Genomic DNA, 20,304 nt, shown 5'->3' on the forward strand with positions numbered 1-20,304 from the left:
CGAGGGACTGGAGCAGCAGTGAGAGACTATGAGGGCACGGGATGGCTGCATGGGGCTGGTAGAAGCCCCAGGTAAGTGAAACTCATTTTTTTATTTTGCTTGGACCTTCCCTTTAAGCCTGTAGTATCAGTGCTATCCCTGCTGCCTCCCTTCCTGCTATATTAGACTTTGGAACCTATAATATTGCTTCATGTGGTAGACAGACAGTTAAATGAAAGGTGTAAACACATTTATAAGAAAGAAAAAGATGTTCACCTGGCACCAGAAGCAAGTGGAGGAACCGGTTTTGCCGTTAAATAATCAAATCGCTAATTATCTGTTCAGTTATTGTGCAATTCAACTCTTTGTTCCAGTTTCAGAGAAATGTGCACTGGGAAAATGATATATCCTGCAGGCTTTCATCTGCCTTATGACAGCTGCTGACTCCTTTTTATTAGGAGGGCTAACATTTGGGCTGAATAGGGAATTGCAGCTTCATCAAGTGACAGTTGTTTCTGTATAATCATATCTTGTTTTTAACAGGTCTAGCGTTTTGGAAATCGGTAGCCAGCAAACAGCAGAATCCCAAAGACCTAGACTCTAGCTGATACTGATACGTCAGTTTCGAGAGATCTCGTCGCGCTGACGGGGGTAATGGGAAGTTAGAAACCCCGGGGCACATGTGGCAAACACAGAGTGGGATCTCTCCCACTACCGACATGCATTAGATGGGACAGAGGAGAAGAGAAGGAGAGCAGAGCATGCAGACCAGCGTGAGAGGCCGGGTAAGCAGCAGCAACCAGTGTTTTGCTAGCTACTACCACACTCAGCACACCCTTCTTTCCCCATCCAGCATGACCCTCCCTCCACACCCAGTAGTACCCAGCATGTCCCTCGTTTCCACCCAGCAGCAACCAGCATGTAACATGTCCCTCCTTCCCCACCCACCAAGTCCCTCCGTGTCCATCCAGCGCATCCCTCCTTCCCCACCCAGCTGCATCCAGCACGTCCCTCCTTCCCCACTTAGCTGCATCCAGTGCGTCACTCCATCCTCTCCTAGTAGCATCCAGCGCGTCCCTCCTTCCTTACCCAGCAGCATCCAGCATGTTCCTCCTTCCTTACCCAGCAGCATCCAGCATGTTCCTCCTTCCTTACCCAGCAGCATCCAGCGTGTCTCTCCTTCCTTACCCAGCAGCATCCAGTGCTTCCCTCCTTCCTTACCCAGCAGCATCCAGTGCTTCCCTCCTTCCCCACCCAGCTGCATCCAGTGCGTCCCTCCCCACCCAGCTGCATCCAGCGCGTCCCTCCTTCCCCACCCAGCTGCATCCAGCACGTCCCTCCTTCCCCACCTAGCTGCATCCAGTGCATCACTCCATCCCCTCCTAGTAGCATCCAGCGCGTCCCTCCTTCCTTACCCAGCAGCATCCAGCATGTTCCTCCTTCCTTACCCAGCAGCATCCAGCATGTTCCTCCTTCCTTACCCAGCAGCATCCAGCGTGTCTCTCCTTCCTTACCCAGCAGCATCCAGTGCTTCCCTCCTTCCTTACCCAGCAGCATCCAGTGCTTCCCTCCTTCCCCACCCAGCTGCATCCAGTGCATCCCTCCCCACCCAGCTGCATCCAGCGCGTCCCTCCTTCCCCACCCAGCTGCATCCCGCGTGTCCGCCTTCCCCACCCAGCAGCATCCAGCGTGTCCCTCCTTCCCCACCCAGCAGCATCCAGTGCATCCCTCCTTCCCCACCCAGTAGCATCCAGTGCTTCCCTCCTTCCCCACCCAGCTGCATTCAGCGCGTCCCTCCCCACCCAGCTGCATCCAGCGCGCCTCTCCTTCCCCACCCAGCAGCATCCAGCATGTCCCTCCTTCCCCACCCAGCAGCATCCAGTGCTTCCCTCCTTCCCCACCCAGCAGCATCCAGTGCTTCCCTCCTTCCCCACCCAGCGGCATCCAGCGTGTCCCTCCTTCCCCACCCAGTAGCATCCAGTGCTTCCCTCCTTCCCCACCCAGCTGCATTCAGCGCGTCCCTCCCCACCCAGCTGCATCCAGCGCGCCTCTCCTTCCCCACCCAGCAGCATCCAGTGCTTCCCTCCTTCCCCACCCAGCAGCATCCAGTCCTTCCCTCCTTCCCCACCCAGCAGCATCCAGTGCTTCCCTCCTTCCCCACCCAGCAGCATTCAGCGTGTCCCTCCTTCCCCACCCAGCAGCATGCAGCGCGTCCCTCCTTCCCCACCCAGCAGCATCTAGTGCTTCCCTCCTTCCCCACCCAGCAACATCCAGTGCTTCCCTCCTTCCCCACCTAGCTGCATCCAGCGTGTCCCTCCTTCCCCACCCAGCAGCATCCAGTGCTTCCCTCCTTTTCCACCCAGCAGCATCCAGTGCTTCCCTCCTTCCCCACCCAGCAGCATCCAGTGCTTTCCTCCTTCCCCACCCAGCAGCATCCAGCGCGTCCCTCCTTCCCCACCCAGCAGCATCCAGTGCCTCCCTCCTTCCCCACCCAGCAGCATCCAGTGCTTCCCTCCTTCCCCACCTAGCTGCATCCAGTGCGTCCCTCCATCTCCTCCTAGTAGCATCCAGCGCGTCCCTCCTTCCTTACCCAGCAGCATCCAGCATGTTCCTCCTTCCTTACCTAGCAGCATCCAGCGTGTCCCTCCTTCCTTACCCAGCAGCATCCAGTGCTTCCCTCCTTCCCCACCCATCTGCATCCCTCCCCACCCAGCAGAATCCAGCATGTCCCTCCTTCCCCACCCAGTAGCATCCGGTGCTTCCCTCCTTCCCCACCCAGTAGCATCCGGTGCTTCCCTCCTTCCCCACCCAGCTGGATTCAGTGCGTCCCTCCCCACCCAGCTGCATCCAGTGCGTCCCTCCCCACCCAGCTGCATCCAGTGCGTCCCTCCTTCCCCACCCAGCAGCATCCAGCGTGTCCCTTTTTCCCCACCCAGCACCATCCAGTGCTTCCCTCCTTCCCCACCCAGCAGCATCCAGTGCTTCCCTCCTTCCACACCCAGCGGCATCCAGTGTGTCCCTCCTTCCCCACCCAGCAGCATCCAGCGTGTGTCCCTCCTTCCCCACCCAGCAGCATCCAGCGCATCCCTCCTTCCCCACACAGCAGCATCCAGTGCTTCCCTCCTTCCCCACCCAGCAGCATCCAGTGCTTCCCTCCTATCCCACCCAGCAGCATCCAGCGCGTCCCTCCTTGTCCACCCAGCAGAATCCAGTGCTTCCCTCCTTCACCTCCCAGCAGCATCCAGTGCATCCCTCCTTCCCCATCCAGCAGCATCCAGTGCTTCCCTCCTTCCCCACCTAGCTGCATCTGGTGCGTCCCTCTATCCCCTCCTAGTAGCATCCAGTGCGTCCCTCCTTCCTTACCCATCAGCATCCAACATGTTCCTCCTTCCTTACCCAGAAGCATCCAGCGTGTCCCTCCTTCCTTACCCAGCAGCATCCAGTGCTTCCCTCCTTCCCCACCCAGCAGCATCCAGTGCTTCACTCCTTCCCCACCCAGCAGCATCCAGTGCTTCCCTCCTTCCCCACCCAACAGCATCCAGCTGTGTCTGGATCTTCCGGAGAGTCCTGGCAAGCAGTAGTGAGCAGGATATGAGAAGCCTCTACAGTATCCATAGGCTTCCCTCATCTTACGTAAGTATGTGTTTTTTGACCCAAACGTAGCCTCAGGTTCTCTTTAAAGGCCCACTGTAGCGCGTATTTTCACATTCTGAATATCCTATCATTATTCTTGTATTGGGAGTAGAATGCAATTCTTGATGTAATAATTGTAAAAATGCTTAGAAATGCCACTTTTCAGTATCTTTTAGGCCTTCACCTGTCAGCAGGACCTCTTTACTGCCTGTCTTCTACTTGACACTTCTTAAAATCATAACTTCTCTGCACACAGCTGCTGACCTGTCAGGTACTGAGGTGAGCTAATAGTTGTTAGATGTCTTCTCGGGTGAAAGATGAGGAACTGTGAAGTACTGGGAGGTGTTATTGCTGAGCATTCTTGACACAGAGGGGGCTAAAAGTGTAATTCTGCTGCAATTTTGCAAATGCCAACACAGGTAGATGGATGCTAAAATTGTTGCTGTAAAAGTCCTTTAAATCAGAGTTTCTCAACTCAGTCCTCAAGTACCCCCAACAGTACAGATTTTGTAGAAGGCCACAAACACCGTTTGGCACATTCAGTGTTATGTAATTAGTGTCTCAGCAGAGCCCATTAACTACATCTGTGGTTTTCCACAAAACTTGGGATCCTTGAGGAGAGGGTTGGCTAACACTGCTTTAACCACTTGAGGACCGCAGTGTTAAACCCACTAAAGACCAGTCCATTTTTCACTGAATTGGTAACTGCAGCTTTAACCAGTTCAGCCTTCAGTCGTTTTCACTTTATGCATCCGAGCAATGTTCACCTTCCATTCATTAGCCTATAACTTTATCACTACTTATCACAATGAACTGATCTATAGCTTGTTTTTTCCGCCACCAATTAGGCTTTCTTTGGGTGGTACATTTTGCTAAGAGCCACTTTACTGTAAATGCATTTTAACAGGAAGAATAAGAAAAAAATGGAAAAAAAATCATTATTTCTCAGTTTTCAGCCATTAGGCCTCTTTCACACTGCCAATGATTCTGATTCAGATTCCGCTTTTTAATCAGTTTTTACATCCGATTCCGATTCCGATTTGCAGTTTGCTCCCTGCACACTGCAAATCGGAATCTGAATCGGATGTAAAAACTGATTAAAAAGCGGAATCTGAATCGGAAATGCACGCAGTGTGCAAGAGGCCTTATAGTTTTAAATTAATACATGCCTTCATAATTAAAACTCACGTATTGTATTTGCCCACCTGTCCCGGTTATTACACCGTTTAAATTATGTCCCTATCACAATGAATGGCGACAATATTTTATTTGGAAATAAAGGTGCATTTTTTCCGTTTTGCATCCATCACTATTTACAAGTTTAAAAGTAAAAAAAAAGAGAACTATTTCATCTGTACATTGATATTTAAAAAGTTTAGACCCTTAGGTAAAGATTTACATGTTTTTTTTTTTAATTGTAATGTTTTTTTTTTTATATATTAAACATTTTATTTCGGTATTTTTGGGAGGGTGGGATGTAAATAGTATTTGTTTGGGGTAAATATATGTGCATTTTTATTTTTTTTTTACATTTAGTTGTAGTTTTACTTTTTGGCCACAAGATGGCAGCCATGAGTTTGTTTACATGACTAGAGTTGGGCCGAACGGTTCGCCTTCCATGGTTCGCGTTCGCGTCCCGCAGGCGAACGTTTGCGGAAGTTCGGTTCGCCCCATAATGCACCATGGAGGGTCAACTTTGACCCTCTACATCACAGTCAGCAGGCCCAGTGTAGCCAATTAGGCTACACTAGCCCCTGGAGCCCCACCCCCCTTATATAAGGCAGGCAGCGGCGGCCATTACGGTCACTCGTGTGCCTGCATTAGTGAGAGTAGGGCGAGCTGCTGCAGACTGTCTCTCATAGGGAAAGATTAGTTAGGCTTAGCTTGTTCCTGGCTGCATACCTGTTCTGTGAACGCACCACTGCATACCTGTTCAGTGAACCTGCCACTGCATACCTGTTCTGTGAACCCACCACTGCATACCTTTTCTGTGAACCCACCACTACATACCTGTTCAGTGAACCTGCCACTGCATACCTGTACTGTGAACCCACCACTGCATACCTGTTCAGTGAACCTGCCACTGCATACCTGTTCTGTGAACCCACCACTGCATACCTGTTCTGTGAACCCACCACTACATACCTGTTCAGTGAACCTGCCACTGCATACCTGTACTGTGAACCTACCACTGCATACCTGTTCAGTGAACCCGCCACTGCATACCTGTTCTGTGAACCCACCACTGCATACCTGTTCTGTGAACCCACCACTGCATACCTGTTCAGTGAACCTGCCACTGCATACCTGTACTGTGAACCCACCACTGCATACCTGTACTGTGAATCCACCACTGCATACCTGTTCAGTGAACCCACCACTGCATACCTGTTCTGTGAACCCGCCACTGCATACCTGTTCTGTTCAGTGAACCCGCCACTGCATACCTGTTCTCGCCATGGTGCGCACCAGTCCAGCACGGCCGTCACTACACAAACAGCTGTTTGCGGTGCGTTACACAGTGAGTTTGGTGTGTCAGTGTGAAGCAGTACCTTAATTACACTACCTGATTGATGTATATACATGCAATATGTTTTAAAGCACTTTAGGCCTGTCATTTAGCATTCAATGTGATTTCTGCCCTTAAAACGCTGCTTTGCGTCAAATCCAGATTTTTCCCGGGGACTTTTGGCATGTATCCCACTCCTCCACCTGGGGGTCCAGGTGTTAGACCCCTTGAAACATCTTTTCCATGACTTTTGTGGCCAGCATAAATTTTTTTTTAATCAAAGTTCGCATCCCCATTGAAGTCTATGGCGGTTCGCGAACTTTTACGCGAACCGAACCTTCCGCGGAAGTTCGCGAACCCGGTTCGCGAACCTAAAATCAGAGGTTCGGCCCAACTCTATACATGACGTCACTCTAAGCGTAACATACACTTAGAGAGACGCATGAAGCCAGAAAAAGCGAAGCTTCCGAGAGAAGCTGTCGCTTTTTTTGCGGGGGAGAGGAATCAGTGATCGGGCACCATAGCCCGATTCACTGATTGCCTGGCTAACGAACCGCGGGCCGGGAGTGCACGTGCACGCGCGAGATCGGCTGCGGGAGCGCGCGGACGCGCACATGGCCTCCTGGACGTAGGTACTACGTCCAGGGGGCATAAATCGTTAAGGGCTCGCTGCAGGGCCGCACAACTCAGCACACAAGTGATTCCCTTCCTTTTCTTCCCACCAACAAAGCTTTCTGTTGTTGGGGTCTGATCACTCCCCCAATGTTTACTTTTCTTAACAAATATTTTTATTATTTATTTTTAAATAAATTTACTTTTTGTTATCATCCCTCCCTCCTCCATCAGCCTATCAGCGCGATCGGCTGTGATAGGCTTCAGCCTATCACAGCAGATCGCTTTCCCTCCTCTGGAGGGGACAGCCGAGTGTCACAGCTGTCCCCTGTACAGCGCTGCCTTAGATCGCAGTGCTGTACCCAGTAAATAGATGGCAGTTTCGCTGTCTAACAGTTTCCTAGCGGCGATCGCTGCTGGGGGACTGATGGCGGAGCGGAGCATTCACGCAGAGATGCGCGCACTGATATCTCCTGCAAAACCCAGCCCCAGGACTTGACGCCAATTGGCATTAGGTGGGCCTTGGGTTGCCACTGCGCTTACGCCCTTTGGCATGAGACTGTCGTTAAGAGGTTAAATGACTGGAATTCGGATTTGCATCAAACAGAGATAACTGTTAGTACTACAGCAGACATTATGAACTTCACTTAAAGTATCCCTATGGAGTAAAAAAGTAAATACTTTCCTAAGAGGGAAATCTCTGGATCCTATAGAGACTTCCCACACCATCCTCCGGTTCCCCGTTGTTGAGCACGGACCCCCTGAAGATTACCAACAAGCCCACGCTCCTCTTCAAGCATGAGTGTAGCCGTACTGTGACTGTGCGAGTACAGCTGCACCTGCACAGTAGAGGGCTGTGCTTGCATGGTTGCTGCACAGCCGCACTCGTGCCAGAAGAGGACCATGGCCCCAATCATAAGAAGGGTCACAGGCTGTGGCGGAGGACCAGAGGACAGCGTGGGAAGCCTCTGGATCCTCTTCCTTAGGTATGTGTTTCTGAACCTGAGCTTCAGCTTAGGTTCCCTATAAGACATTTTTTCAGCATCTTCAGGGGTAAGCTTCAAGCCACGGTCCATAGGGAAGACCCATTTTGACTGAAATTCAGGTTCCTTGTTGCACTGTTGAGATGCTGTTACAGTATACACGAGTTTTCTTCCAAATGATGCCATGTCTTTTGTGAATAGTGCCAATCCCTCCTGCAGCGAAGGAGCCCCCACTACCTGATGTTGCCACCCTTGGCAATTGGTATGGTGTTTTTCAGCTTTCAAACATAATGATGGTCATCAGTTTGATCTTTGATTCATGAAACCAGAGGAGATTTCTCCAACATATTAAGACCATTGACCCAATGTGCCCATACTGTGCCTGCAAGTATAGTCATTCTTGTGCAGTAAGCTGAAGTATGAGTCCTTGTTAAAGAGGATCTCAGTTTGGGGCTGGGGACCTGAGGACAGCGCAGGAAGCCTCTGGAGGTAAGTATTTGCATTTTAAAGCTATTTACATCTCAGGCTCTCTTTAAAGTGGACCCAAATTAAAAATACAAGATTTCAGAAATAAAATCTATTTTCTAAATTATAATAATAAATAGCAGCCTTTTTTCAGCTGCATGATGACAAATATAAAATATTTTACATTTATTGGAGGAACCCCTCCCTTCCTTTCAAATTGCCGGGATTTTTCCGGCAAACTGGTGGAGTAGATGGTGTCCGGCAATGGAGGAATTGCTAATGGCTGCCCCTAGTATAACCCTAGCTATGAAAAGAGAAGGGTGAAAAGCATGCACTGAAATGATCATAGGTGTGAAGGAGTGTTTATTTATCTTTGTATGTGTCAGAGTGGTGCAACTAAATATTTTTAATTAAAAAATTGTTTGGTTTGGGTCCGCTTTAAGCATAGAAACTTTTTCCAGGGAATTGAAGGAATGCCAGGGCCCATATGCAATTAATTCTGTCTCCTGAGTTTTCTCCAAGGTGATATTTTAAACTTGTCAATAACCTGCGTTAAGCCACCAGAAAGCAAGAAAATGCTAAAAATAGTGTTGATAGTACTGTTTAGTACTTTTTCAGTTGAAAAGTGCTGGAAAGTTATTTTAAAAAGAAGATGAAAAATTATCTCCTAGGAGAAAACTTGGGAGAAAAAGTTAAATGCATATGGGCCCAGGTTTCTCTACGACTACGTGGTGCAGAGGAATCAGTGTTGCCTGTGTTTTTAGAGTGATATGTGTTCTTTCTGCGGTAATAATAAAGAAGTTGCGTAATATAAACATAATAACATAATATGTTAGAGATTCATTTGTTTTGGGACTACAATATAAAGAGACTGGTTATACCTGCTTATAGTAATGAAGAATGCTTGCTAAAGATTTGTTGTGCAATTATACAATTTGTACTCTAGACTTCTTAGAGGTTTAAATGATTCTTGGAACTTTCTATGTATTCATGATATCGTGCCCTCTGGAACTGCTAGGTATCAGGTATGCTGGTAACAATACCGCCGCTGTTATAGCCCTACATGCACCCTGTAATATGTGCTGTAATAATCTAGCAAAGCACTAGAAGTGACCCACAACTGCTCTTTATTTTTGGTTAGGTTTATTGAAGCTCATATGCAATGTGATCGTCCAATTGTCGTTTTAATCAAATCCTGGTCAAAATTGATCTGAAGGATTGGAAAGATCTCACTTGAAAAGGCTCAGTTGGGTTTGTTTTCCTGACAACCTATGGACTCACGACTGATCTCCCCCATGTGTAATGTGTATCCCCTGACCTGTGGTGGATGTTGCAGAGTAGTTTTGGCATGGGGTACAGGTGCGCCCTACAGCAATGGAGAAAGATGTGAGGCACACGGTGGAAAAGTGAGCCATAACTATACTGCCATTCACTATTCACCTATTCAGATACAGATTTCCAATAGATTTCAGCATCCGTGTGCAGATGTGTGGCAGCAATATATCCCTCTCTGATCAGATTTAACCAGAAAGAGATCTATCGGATGATCGAAACTGTAGGCTAAAATGGCCTTCCCACGTCCGACTGGCTTTATGATGTGCTATCGACATAATACTGTGAGGACAGGGGGATGTGAACTGTTCAATACCCTCTATGGAGCAGTGAAAGAAAGTGCTATGGAAACCTTTAGAACCCTAGTTCAACCACCCATTTATAAAATGCATAGAATAGCAAGATTGCATAAATTAGCAATGCAAAGTTGTTTGCACTGCTCATCTGTACTTCTTTAATACATATACTGAAAATACCTGGCTGGCTGGGTCCTGTAGCTCCATTTCCTTCAGAGACTACAGCAATTTTATATGCAATGTGTCATCCAGACATCCCATCACCCACTTGAAGTAGTCAAGGAGGAGGTGGGAGGGATAACCAGCTTGTATTAATCCCATTGTTCCCTATGTCCTCCTCCAGACCACCTCCGCTGCCCAGGACCCTCTGAAAGTTTGCAGCCGCGCTCCTCTTCGTATACAGCCATACTGCAACTGTGAGTATGGGCACCCCTGTGCAGTAGCACTGAGGCCACTCATAGATGAGTGGCTTCAATGTTAATAATAGGAGAGGCTTTGTATTCCTGCACAGGCACTATTATACTTGCACAGAGGGAGTATGGCTGCAATCGTATGTGGTGGGGAGCACGGCCACGAGAACATATCCGACAAACTCTCGTCAGATATGTTCAAAGGGTCCGTGTGTCGCAACAGTGGGAGCGAGGAGGACACGGGAGGTCTCTGGACTATTCCTTCTAGCTAGGTAAGTATCTAACTTTTTTTAAAATCACCCTGGGTTCACTTTAAAACGCATCCAAAGTGTTTGTAAAAAAAAGATAGTTATTCAACTCAGTAGTGTGAAGCCTCTGGAGAGTGTAGAATGGAATCCTCTACATCCCACTTCTCTCCATTACCCCAGAAGAGCCATCCTCCATCACCCTAGAAGAGCCATCCTCCATCACCCTAGAAGAGCCATCCTCCATCACCCTAGAAGAGCTATCCTCCATCACCCTAGAAGAGCCATCCTCCATCACCCCAGAAGAGCCATCCTCCATTACCCCAGAAGAGCCATCCTCCATCACCCTAGAAGAGCCATCCTCCATCACCCTAGAAGAGCCATCCTCCATCACCCTAGAAGAGCCATCCTCCATCACCCTAGAAGAGCCATCCTCCATTACCCCAGAAGAGCCATCCTCCATCACCCTAGAAGAGCCATCCTCCATCACCCTAGAAGAGCCATCCTCCATCACCCCAGAAGAGCCATCCTCCATCACCCTAGAAGAGCCATCCTCCATCACCCTAGAAGAGCCATCCTCCATCACCCCAGAAGAGCCATCCTCCATCACCCTAGAAGAGCCATCCTCCATCACCCTAGAAGAACCACCCTCCATCACCCTAGAAGAGCCATCCTCCATCACCCTAGAAGAACCACCCTCCATCACCCTAGAAGAGCCATCCTCCATCACCCTAGAAGAGCCATCCTCCATCACCCTAGAAGAGCCATCCTCCATCACCCTAGAAGAGCTATCCTCCATCACCCTAGAAGAGCCATCCTCCATCATCCTAGAAGAGCCACCATCCATCATCCTAGAAGAGCCATCCTCCATCACCCTAGAAGAGCCATCCTCCATCACCCTAGAAGAGCCATCCTCCATCACCCCAGAAGAGCCATCCTTCATTACCCCAGGAGAGCCATCCTCCATCACCCTAGAAGAGCCATCCTTCATCACCCTAGAAGAGCCATCCTCCATTACCCCAGAAGAGCCATCCTCCATCACCCTAGAAGAGCCATCCTCCATCACCCTAGAAGAGCCATCCTCCATCACCCTAGAAGAGCCATCCTCCATCACCCTAGAAGAGCCATCCTCCATCACCCTAGAAGAGTCATCCTCCATCACCCTAGAAGAGCCATCCTCCATCACCCTGGAAGATGTACCATCTAAACACTTTTTAAGTACATAGGCTAAGAACTAGATTGCTGGAGGAAGTTAGGCTAGGTTCGCACTACACATGTGCATACGCTCTCACAGTCCATGGAACAGAACACTCTTCCAGACACATCTGTTGCACCAGACATAATAACAATGCTATCATGACATGTCCAATTTCTGTCAGGTGACCATAACAATTGTGCAGATCAATACTTCCCGGAATGGAGCCAACATACATCATGTGTGGATGGGTCCTTTTAATAACATTGAAGCTATCCACATTACTATTTATTATTATTTTATGTACAGGTAGTCCCCAGTTAACAAACGAGATAGGGACTGTAGGTTCGTTCTTAACCTGAATTTGTTCTTAAGTGGGAACACTGTGCCATCTCTGTTCCCTGTACCACCTCTGTGCCCCCCTGTGCCTCCAGTGTCCCCCTCTGTGTCACATCTGCCCTCTGTACCTGCTTATGCAAGGTCTCTGGACTATTCCTTCTAGCTAGGTAAGTATCTAACTTTTTTTAAAATCACCCTGGGTTCACTTTAAAACGCATCCAAAGTGTTTGTAAAAAAAAGATAGTTATTCAACTCAGTAGTGTGGCGCCTCTGGAGAGTGTAGAATGGAATCCTCTACATCCCACTTCTCTCCATTACCCCAGAAGAGCCATCCTCCATCACCCTAGAAGAGCCATCCTCCATCACCCTAGAAGAGCCATCCTCCATCACCCTAGAAGAGCCATCCTCCATTACCCCAGAAGAGCCATCCTCCATCACCCTAGAAGAGCCATCCTCCATCACCCTAGAAGAGCCATCCTCCATTACCCCAGAAGAGCCATCCTCCATCACCCTAGAAGAGCCATCCTCCATCACCCTAGAAGAACCACCCTCCATCACCCTAGAAGAGCCATCCTCCATCACCCTAGAAGAACCACCCTCCATCACCCTAGAAGAGCCATCCTCCATCACCCTAGAAGAGCCATCCTCCATCACCCTAGAAGAGCCATCCTCCATCACCCTAGAAGAGCCATCCTCCATCACCCTAGAAGAGCCATCCTTTATCACCCTAGAAGAACCACCCTCCATCACCCTAGAAGAGCCATCCTCCATCACCCTAGAAGAGCCATCCTCCATCACCCTAGAAGAGCCATCCTCCATCACCCTAGAAGAGCCATCCTCCATCACCCTAGAAGAGCCATCCTCCATCACCCTAGAAGAGCCATCCTCCATCATCCTAGAAGAGCCATCCTCCATCATCCTAGAAGAGCCATCCTCCATCACCCTAGAAGAGCCATCCTCCATTACCCCAGAAGAGCCATCCTCCATCACCCTAGAAGAGCCATCCTCCATCACCCTAGAAGAGCCATCCTCCATCACCCTAGAAGAGTCATCCTCCATCACCCTAGAAGAGCCATCCTCCATCACCCTGGAAGATGTACCATCTAAACACTTTTTAAGTACATAGGCTAAGAACTAGATTGCTGGAGGAAGTTAGGCTAGGTTCGCACTACACATATGCATACGCTCTCACAGTCCATGGAACAGAACACTCTTCCAGACACATCTGTTGCACCAGACATAATAACAATGCTATCATGACATGTCCAATTTCTGTCAGGTGACCATAACAATTGTGCAGATCAATACTTCCCGGAATGGAGCCAACATACATCATGTGTGGATGGGTCCTATTAATAACATTGAAGCTATCCACATTACTATTTATTATTATTTTATGTACAGGTAGTCCCCAGTTAACAAACGAGATAGGGACTGTAGGTTCGTTCTTAACCTGAATTTGTTCTTAAGTGGGAACACTGTGCCATCTCTGTTCCCTGTACCACCTCTGTGCCCCCCTGTGCCTCCAGTGTCCCCCTCTGTGTCACATCTGCCCTCTGTACCTGCTTATGCAAGTTTAAAAGCTATTTTTTCCTAGAATTTTTTTAAAATCAATTTTCTCAAAAACTACAAGTCCAATTTGCTTAAAAAAAAAATTTTTTTGGCTTGTTCCCATGTAAACACTAAATCCATGCCACTGATATCGGCGGGTCATTCGTAAGTCAGAGACTACCTGTATTTATAAAGCGCTAACATATTTCGCAGTGCTGTACAATAGATAAAGGTCTATCAATTCCAGCAAACACTGGTGACGCCCCGCGCTCACTAAAATGGATTAATGGATTAACAGACAAGCAAATCCTGGAGAGATAAATCACAATAAACACAATAAAACACAGTAAAAACAATACAAGTTTCTGCATATAAAATACTTATGGCTCAAGAGACCACCCCTGAATAATGAGCCACTCTGTATACACAAGGAACTGGTTCAGTTAAACGCCTTCAATACTGTTCCAGTTCACATAAATGACCATAATGTCCCCAGACAAAATAGCTTTTAGCTTCGCTGAAGTCAACAATAGGCGAGTAATCCTTCTTATTTGACTGTAAAATTTTCAAGTACTTGACCAGCGCTGCAAATATTCATGTCACTCCCACCACCAACACCACGTGGAGAGCGACTCACCCTTTATGATGGACCATGGACAATGGAGATTCATAAGGAAAAAGGATTATAAAAAGTATTCTCAGAGACTATGTGATTATCTTGTACAAACTGAGAAGACGGTTATAGAGGAAAGGAAACTCAGATTTGAGAAAGATATAGAGCAGTATAAAAACAAAACGGCATACAGGTTTCAAAATAAAATGACAAAAGACGCTATTAGGAGGAAAGAGGAGGAGGATAGACAAAACTTGGAGGCCATTGAGGTGAGTGGAGAAGGAGGGGGAAATATCCCGGCTAGGGCCTTAACCCCACCCCACTATACCCCAAAAAAGCCAAGATATACACCAGTTAAATCATCTCTTAAAAAAACTCCCAAAAAAGATTATCAACCAACCCCAATAAGAGACTACCAACCACAATCCACCCACGCATATCAACAAACATCCCTGGGTAGGGGAGATTATCAGGGAGGTAGAGGAAATAGGGGAAGATGGGGGGACTCTGGGGGACATGTTAGATGGCAATCAAGGTTACCATTACAGAATAGATTTGATCCGCTAAGGCAAGAAGTTAGTTATAGGCCTTTTTTAGAGGAGGGCCGGGGCTACCACAGACCCCCTATACAACACAATCTGCAGGGACGGGAGGGGGGAGGCCCACACAGCCCAATGGAGGACAACTATATGAGAAACAGAAAAAGAGGCCAGGACGAGGAAAGCGAGGTGGGAGAAAATTACAAAAGAAGAAGATATTAAAAGGGGAAGGAACTTTCAATATCAGTGGGGTTGCATTGGAAGAGAGGGAAGTCCAGTTAATAGACAAGGGACTGAAGTACGCCCCAAAAAACAATCTGAATAAATTCCAGACCTATATAGATTTACAACGGTTTACGAGAAAATTGAATATCAAAAAATACTTTGCTAGTAAGGAAGGTCCACATAGTAGAGTCAATAGCATTCCCATGTTCCAGCATACCTCTCTAAGAAACCCATCCACTTTCAACCCACAAGAGGGGGGAACTTATAAATCCATTGAGGTTTTTAAGAAATTAGTGGAGAGGGATATTAGAAAGATTGAGGTGGGGAAGGAGCCCCCTGAGGTAAAAACTGCAAAGAGAATGCTTAAGGACAAAGACTTGGTGGTAAGACCGGCGGATAAAGGGGGAGGAGTGGTGATTTTAAGTAAGACACAATATAATGCCACCCTGGATGGACTAATTGAGGATCCTGAGACTTACACAAAATTGGGGGGAGATCCAACCAGGAAGTACTTGGAGGAGTTGAGATCCCTGGCTAGGGAAGGACTCACAGAAGGAATGCTGAGGGATGCGGAATTTGATTTCATCATCCCATCAGCACCAAAAATCCCCATAGTGTATCAGGTGCCTAAAATACACAAAGATAGACATAATCCACCAGGAAGGCCCATCATAAGTGGACTGGGTTCAGTCACGCACCACTTGGGAATTTACCTAAATGAATTCCTCCAACCAATTGTTCAAACTCTACCATTTGTCATCAAAGACACCAAACATATGATCCAAAAAGTAGAAGGATTGAAGGTGGAGGATGACATCAGATTGGTTACAGCCGATGTATCGGCATTGTATACCAACATACCCCACAATCTAGCACTTGAATCAGTCCAGTTCTACATGGAAAAGGCGGGCATGATCCCAGAAGCTCAACAGACCTTCTTGTTAAAACTACTTGACTTTGCACTTAGTAGGAATTATTTTTGGCACAAGGGTGATTTTTTTCTACAGCACAGAGGATGTGCAATGGGGGCGGGATTCGCCCCGGCACTGGCAAATCTTTTCATGTCACGTTGGGAGGAGCAGGTCATCGGGTGTGCGAACCCCGGGCAACTGCTACTATGGGGGCGTTACATTGATGACCTGTTCCTCCTATGGAGGGGAGATGCACAATCACTGGAAAAATTCTTAGTTGAGCTTAATGACAACACTTGGAATATCTCCCTGAGTGGAGAACACAATTTGGATAGTATAAATTTTTTGGATCTTAGAATCTTTAAGAGGGATAATAAATTATGCACCATGAGCTTTTTCAAGGAGACCGATCGCAATGGGTTCATGCCCGTAAGCAGTAACCATCACCCCAACTGGATGAGGGGTATACCAAAGGGTCAAATGATCCGAATGAGGAGGAACTGTACTAATATGGTAGACTATGTAGAACAGGCACAAATTATGGTGGACAGATTCCAAAGTAAAGGATATGATGAGACAGAGTTACAGAGGTGTATGATAAAGGTGGGAAGGGAAGACAGAAGCAAATACCTTCAGAACACCATCAGGAGTCAAAACTTCCAGCAGGAAGTAGCATTTATTTCAAATTTCAATGGCCAGTATAGAAGAATGGAGCATATTGTAAAAAAACATTGGGAGGTACTAAAGGAGGACCCGATACTAACAAAAGTAATACCTGAAAGGCCGAAATTCATCTATCGGAAAGCCCCAAATTTAAAAAACCTTCTAGTCCCAAGTTGTGTTAGCCCCCCTGAACCCCTTGGGGGAGCTTTTTGGCAGAAGGAGGGCTTCTTTCCATGCAGGAGTTGTGTGGGATGTAGAGAAGCGAGGGGAACCAAAACATTTAAGATGAAATCATACTCTAATGGAACAGAAAAGAAAATTAGGGAAAATATTACCTGTAATACGAAGGGAGTGGTCTACCTACTGTGGTGCACATGTGGCACACAATATGTAGGACGAACCAAAAGACCACTTCGAGAAAGGATAGCTGAACATGTCCGCAACATAAAGAATGGGGTGAAGGGTCATAGTGTTTCTTCACACTTTAGATGGAAGCACCAGCAAAACCCTGACCACCTATTCTTTTGCGGGCTAGAGAAAGTACAAAATAATTGGAGGGGAGGCAACTTTATTAGACTGCTATCCCAGAAAGAAACAAAATGGATTTATGAACTCGAGACATTGACGCCTAAGGGCTTCAATGTTGATATTGACCTTAAATGCTTTATTGAACAGGGCTAAGAGTATATGGGGAATCGAGGGACACCTGCATGGAGGGACGCCCTTCCTATATAATATCATCTAGTTAGCCCTGTAAAATTTACATATGTACTGAACCGTGACTTGTAGTGGATCAAATGGAACTATGGATTATGTGTGGGTCTATATATGTATTGATCTATGATTTGTCTATAGACCTCACATTATTATGATTAAGAAACTTATGGGTTTAATTAAACTATAATTAGTCATTAGATTGCGTTTGCATTGGTGATTGCCTTGATTATGCCCAAAAACACTGTTTAGTTACTGATCTTTGACCCCTACCTAATATAATCAGGATGGATATATAATATTGCCCACCAGAACAGATTAAATAAATCTGAGTTGCATTAATTTCAGTCACCACAGGGCGGCAGTGCTGGTACTGTGAGTGGAGAAAAAACTAGGCCAGACGGCATGCAATCCTAAAAATTCAATCTCTTTGTAAGAGGCTAATGTCCCATCATGTATGTTTTACACATGTATTTTTATATATGTATTTTTATATATGTATTTTTAAGAAAAACATCTAAATATTTTAATGTAGTTTATGGAACATGTGAGAATGTGCTTTGTACACTGTGGGCTCTCACCCAGTAGGTTTACCGGGATGACCATAGTTTATTAAACTTGTGGGGCAAAGGTAACCTATTACCCACTCTTGCTGGGATAATTCACCCCTCTAGTATTAAACGTCTTTTAACTTGGCCCTGCCGGCGTGGTTACACTAACACAAGTCTTCTGAGACCACGCTGGAGAGCATAGTTTTTGATAAAGTTTTGTTGTGGGCGGAACGGACTTCCGACCACCCAATCAGAGAGCCCCAGTTCAGGTTATAGGACTTCAACGCCGGCGTGGCTCCGTACCCCTGATGAGTCACGTGTGATGTGACGAAATCGATAGGGCGGAGCTACGAACGGCGTACTCGATGCACAAGGGATAGGAGGAAGGAAGGAGCGGACCCGCACACATAGGGATTGAGGACACCTTCGGCCATACCGGGAGGCCGAGCGGGGGAGAGCCCGCGGGATAAACTCTAAACGCTATCAAACTCCTGGAACTTGTGAGTGCATATTTGTAATAAAGGCTTGTTGTTTTTATACAATGTTGCGCTATGAGTGATATGTATTTTATTCGAGGAAACTTTTAAAGCTGAACCTATTGGAACCCTTTGTATACTGATGACTGCAACAGAAGGGAGGGATAGCGTTTGCAGGTGAGGGGAGCCTTAAATACCCCAGATGCGCTTCCAGACCATTGTAACTTGTGGTCCATCATAAAGGGTGAGTCGCTCTCCACGTGGTGTTGGTGGTGGGAGTGACATGAATATTTGCAGCGCTGGTCAAGTACTTGAAAATTTTACAGTACAATAGATAAAGGGTTGTCATACAAGTTAGGACTTAAATGACAAGAGACAATATATAAAACACAAGATCATGCAGTGGGCTTAAATGACTTTAATAACAATAGTTTGAGTCTGTTCAAGGCCATGAGGTTGAATGTCTTTGGTAGCAGCAGTTCTGTGAGTAGGGTGGCCAACAGTGATGGTGCATGATCAAGCTGGAAACTCTAGGGGTGAGGGCCCTGCCATAGGCTTACAATCTAGAGAGGCTTCCTGTCCAAAAAAACATACCTCTTGAATTTATTGTCTGTGGAAGAACGATGTACAAAATAGGCATGTCAAAAACAGTATGTACTCGAATACAAGTCAACCTCGTGTATAAGTCGACCCCAATATTCAACCCTCTTAAGCTGGAATTTTTTATTGACTCAAGTATAAGCCTACCCAGCAAAGTTAATGGCTGCACTTGGGGCTCAGGAGGGGTTAATGACTGCACTGCATACAGTATTGCAGCCATTAAATCCTCCTGTCCCTTAAAGGGACACTATCAATTAACATTGTTTTTTCAATTGAGATAGAAAATGTTTGGGAAGTGCTGCTAAGTACTGGTGTATACATTTTACTGCTTATCTATTTGATTACTGTTCTCTAATTCCTTTCACATTTTTTCTGACGGCAGTCTGCTGAAATTCTGACGGCAGACTCAGCCATGAGGGCAGGGGTGAAATTCCCTCACAGTGTATTTGTTAACTGTGTGTGCAGAAAGCTCAGTCAGAGACAGGCAGAGCTTTCTCAGACAGAGAACAGAGAAAATGTATCTTGTGTGCAACATAAACATTTGTAATACTGTGAAACCTGATACCTGTTTTCAAATAATCTACTTCAATGTTACACTGTTCTTAGCATGTCAGACTGCAGAGATTCACCTATGCAAATGACACATTGCAAACATAGCTAAAATCTACACACAATGAATTAAAGCTTTTGCCTCTGATATTTAACATGAATAGTAGGAAAATGTTAACACAGCTATTTAGACATTATTTGTTTGTTGTCATTTTAGAACACTTGGGCATTGGTAGTATTCCTTTAAGTGCAGCCAATACCTCCTCCAGGCCCTCCAAGTGCTGCAATTATTCACTCCCCCTCCTGCAGCCCAGTAGTATTTAGCCCTGCCCTTTGCTTGTTAATGGTTCTGGCCAGGACTTTCAGACTTGTGCTTTCTTTGCATTTCCTTTCCTCAAAGTATCACTTACTGCTGGGTAAAATGCTGCAAATGGGAATGTCACCATTAGTACACACATTACTCAGTGTGCTCAGTGTTGCCCGTGACTCGTGTATAAGTCGACCCCTATACTTTTTAAGTGAATCAAACCAAAATTTCTAGACTTATACTCGAGCATATACAGTACTATTGCGTATATGGCCTGGTAATAGTTTGTGCATCCTTTTACAAAAGTTATTTTGAAAAACATTATTTTTATGTAAACTATCAGTTTCTTATTGGTGCCCGCAAAACGTAGGTTATTATCTTCCTGTTCTCTAGACTGCGGTAGCGGGACAAAATGTACCTTGTCTGGGGGGGGGGGGGGGGAGGCAGAATGGCCAGAAACAGCCCTGTTACAGAGTGATTTTGTTTTTTTCAAAATACTAGGAAAAGAAATGTGTTCGTAAATGAGCATTCCGACTCTGTGGAAATTTCCGTCAGTGCCGGTTACCGATTCTGCGGATTTCCAATTTTTGATTCCTGGGGAGGGGTT

The 20,304-nt window shown here is 46.5% G+C and overlaps 1 protein-coding gene across 1 annotated transcript in view; it reads left to right on the forward strand.

Moving 5' to 3' along the window:
- LOC137504709 (proteoglycan 4-like) overlaps positions 1 to 13,124 on the forward strand; it is a 62,089-nt gene extending 48,965 nt beyond the window's left edge. The window contains exons 2-3 of the mRNA XM_068233295.1: positions 10,648 to 11,682; positions 12,322 to 13,124. Of these exons, the coding sequence (XP_068089396.1) occupies positions 10,648 to 11,682; positions 12,322 to 13,124 (1,838 nt within the window). The remainder of the gene's footprint in view (positions 1 to 10,647; positions 11,683 to 12,321) is intronic.
- The last annotated feature ends 7,180 nt before the right edge of the window (positions 13,125 to 20,304 follow it).

Source organism: Hyperolius riggenbachi, chromosome 4, assembly GCF_040937935.1.
Source record: "Hyperolius riggenbachi isolate aHypRig1 chromosome 4, aHypRig1.pri, whole genome shotgun sequence".
NCBI classification, from domain to species: Eukaryota; Metazoa; Chordata; class Amphibia; order Anura; family Hyperoliidae; genus Hyperolius; species Hyperolius riggenbachi.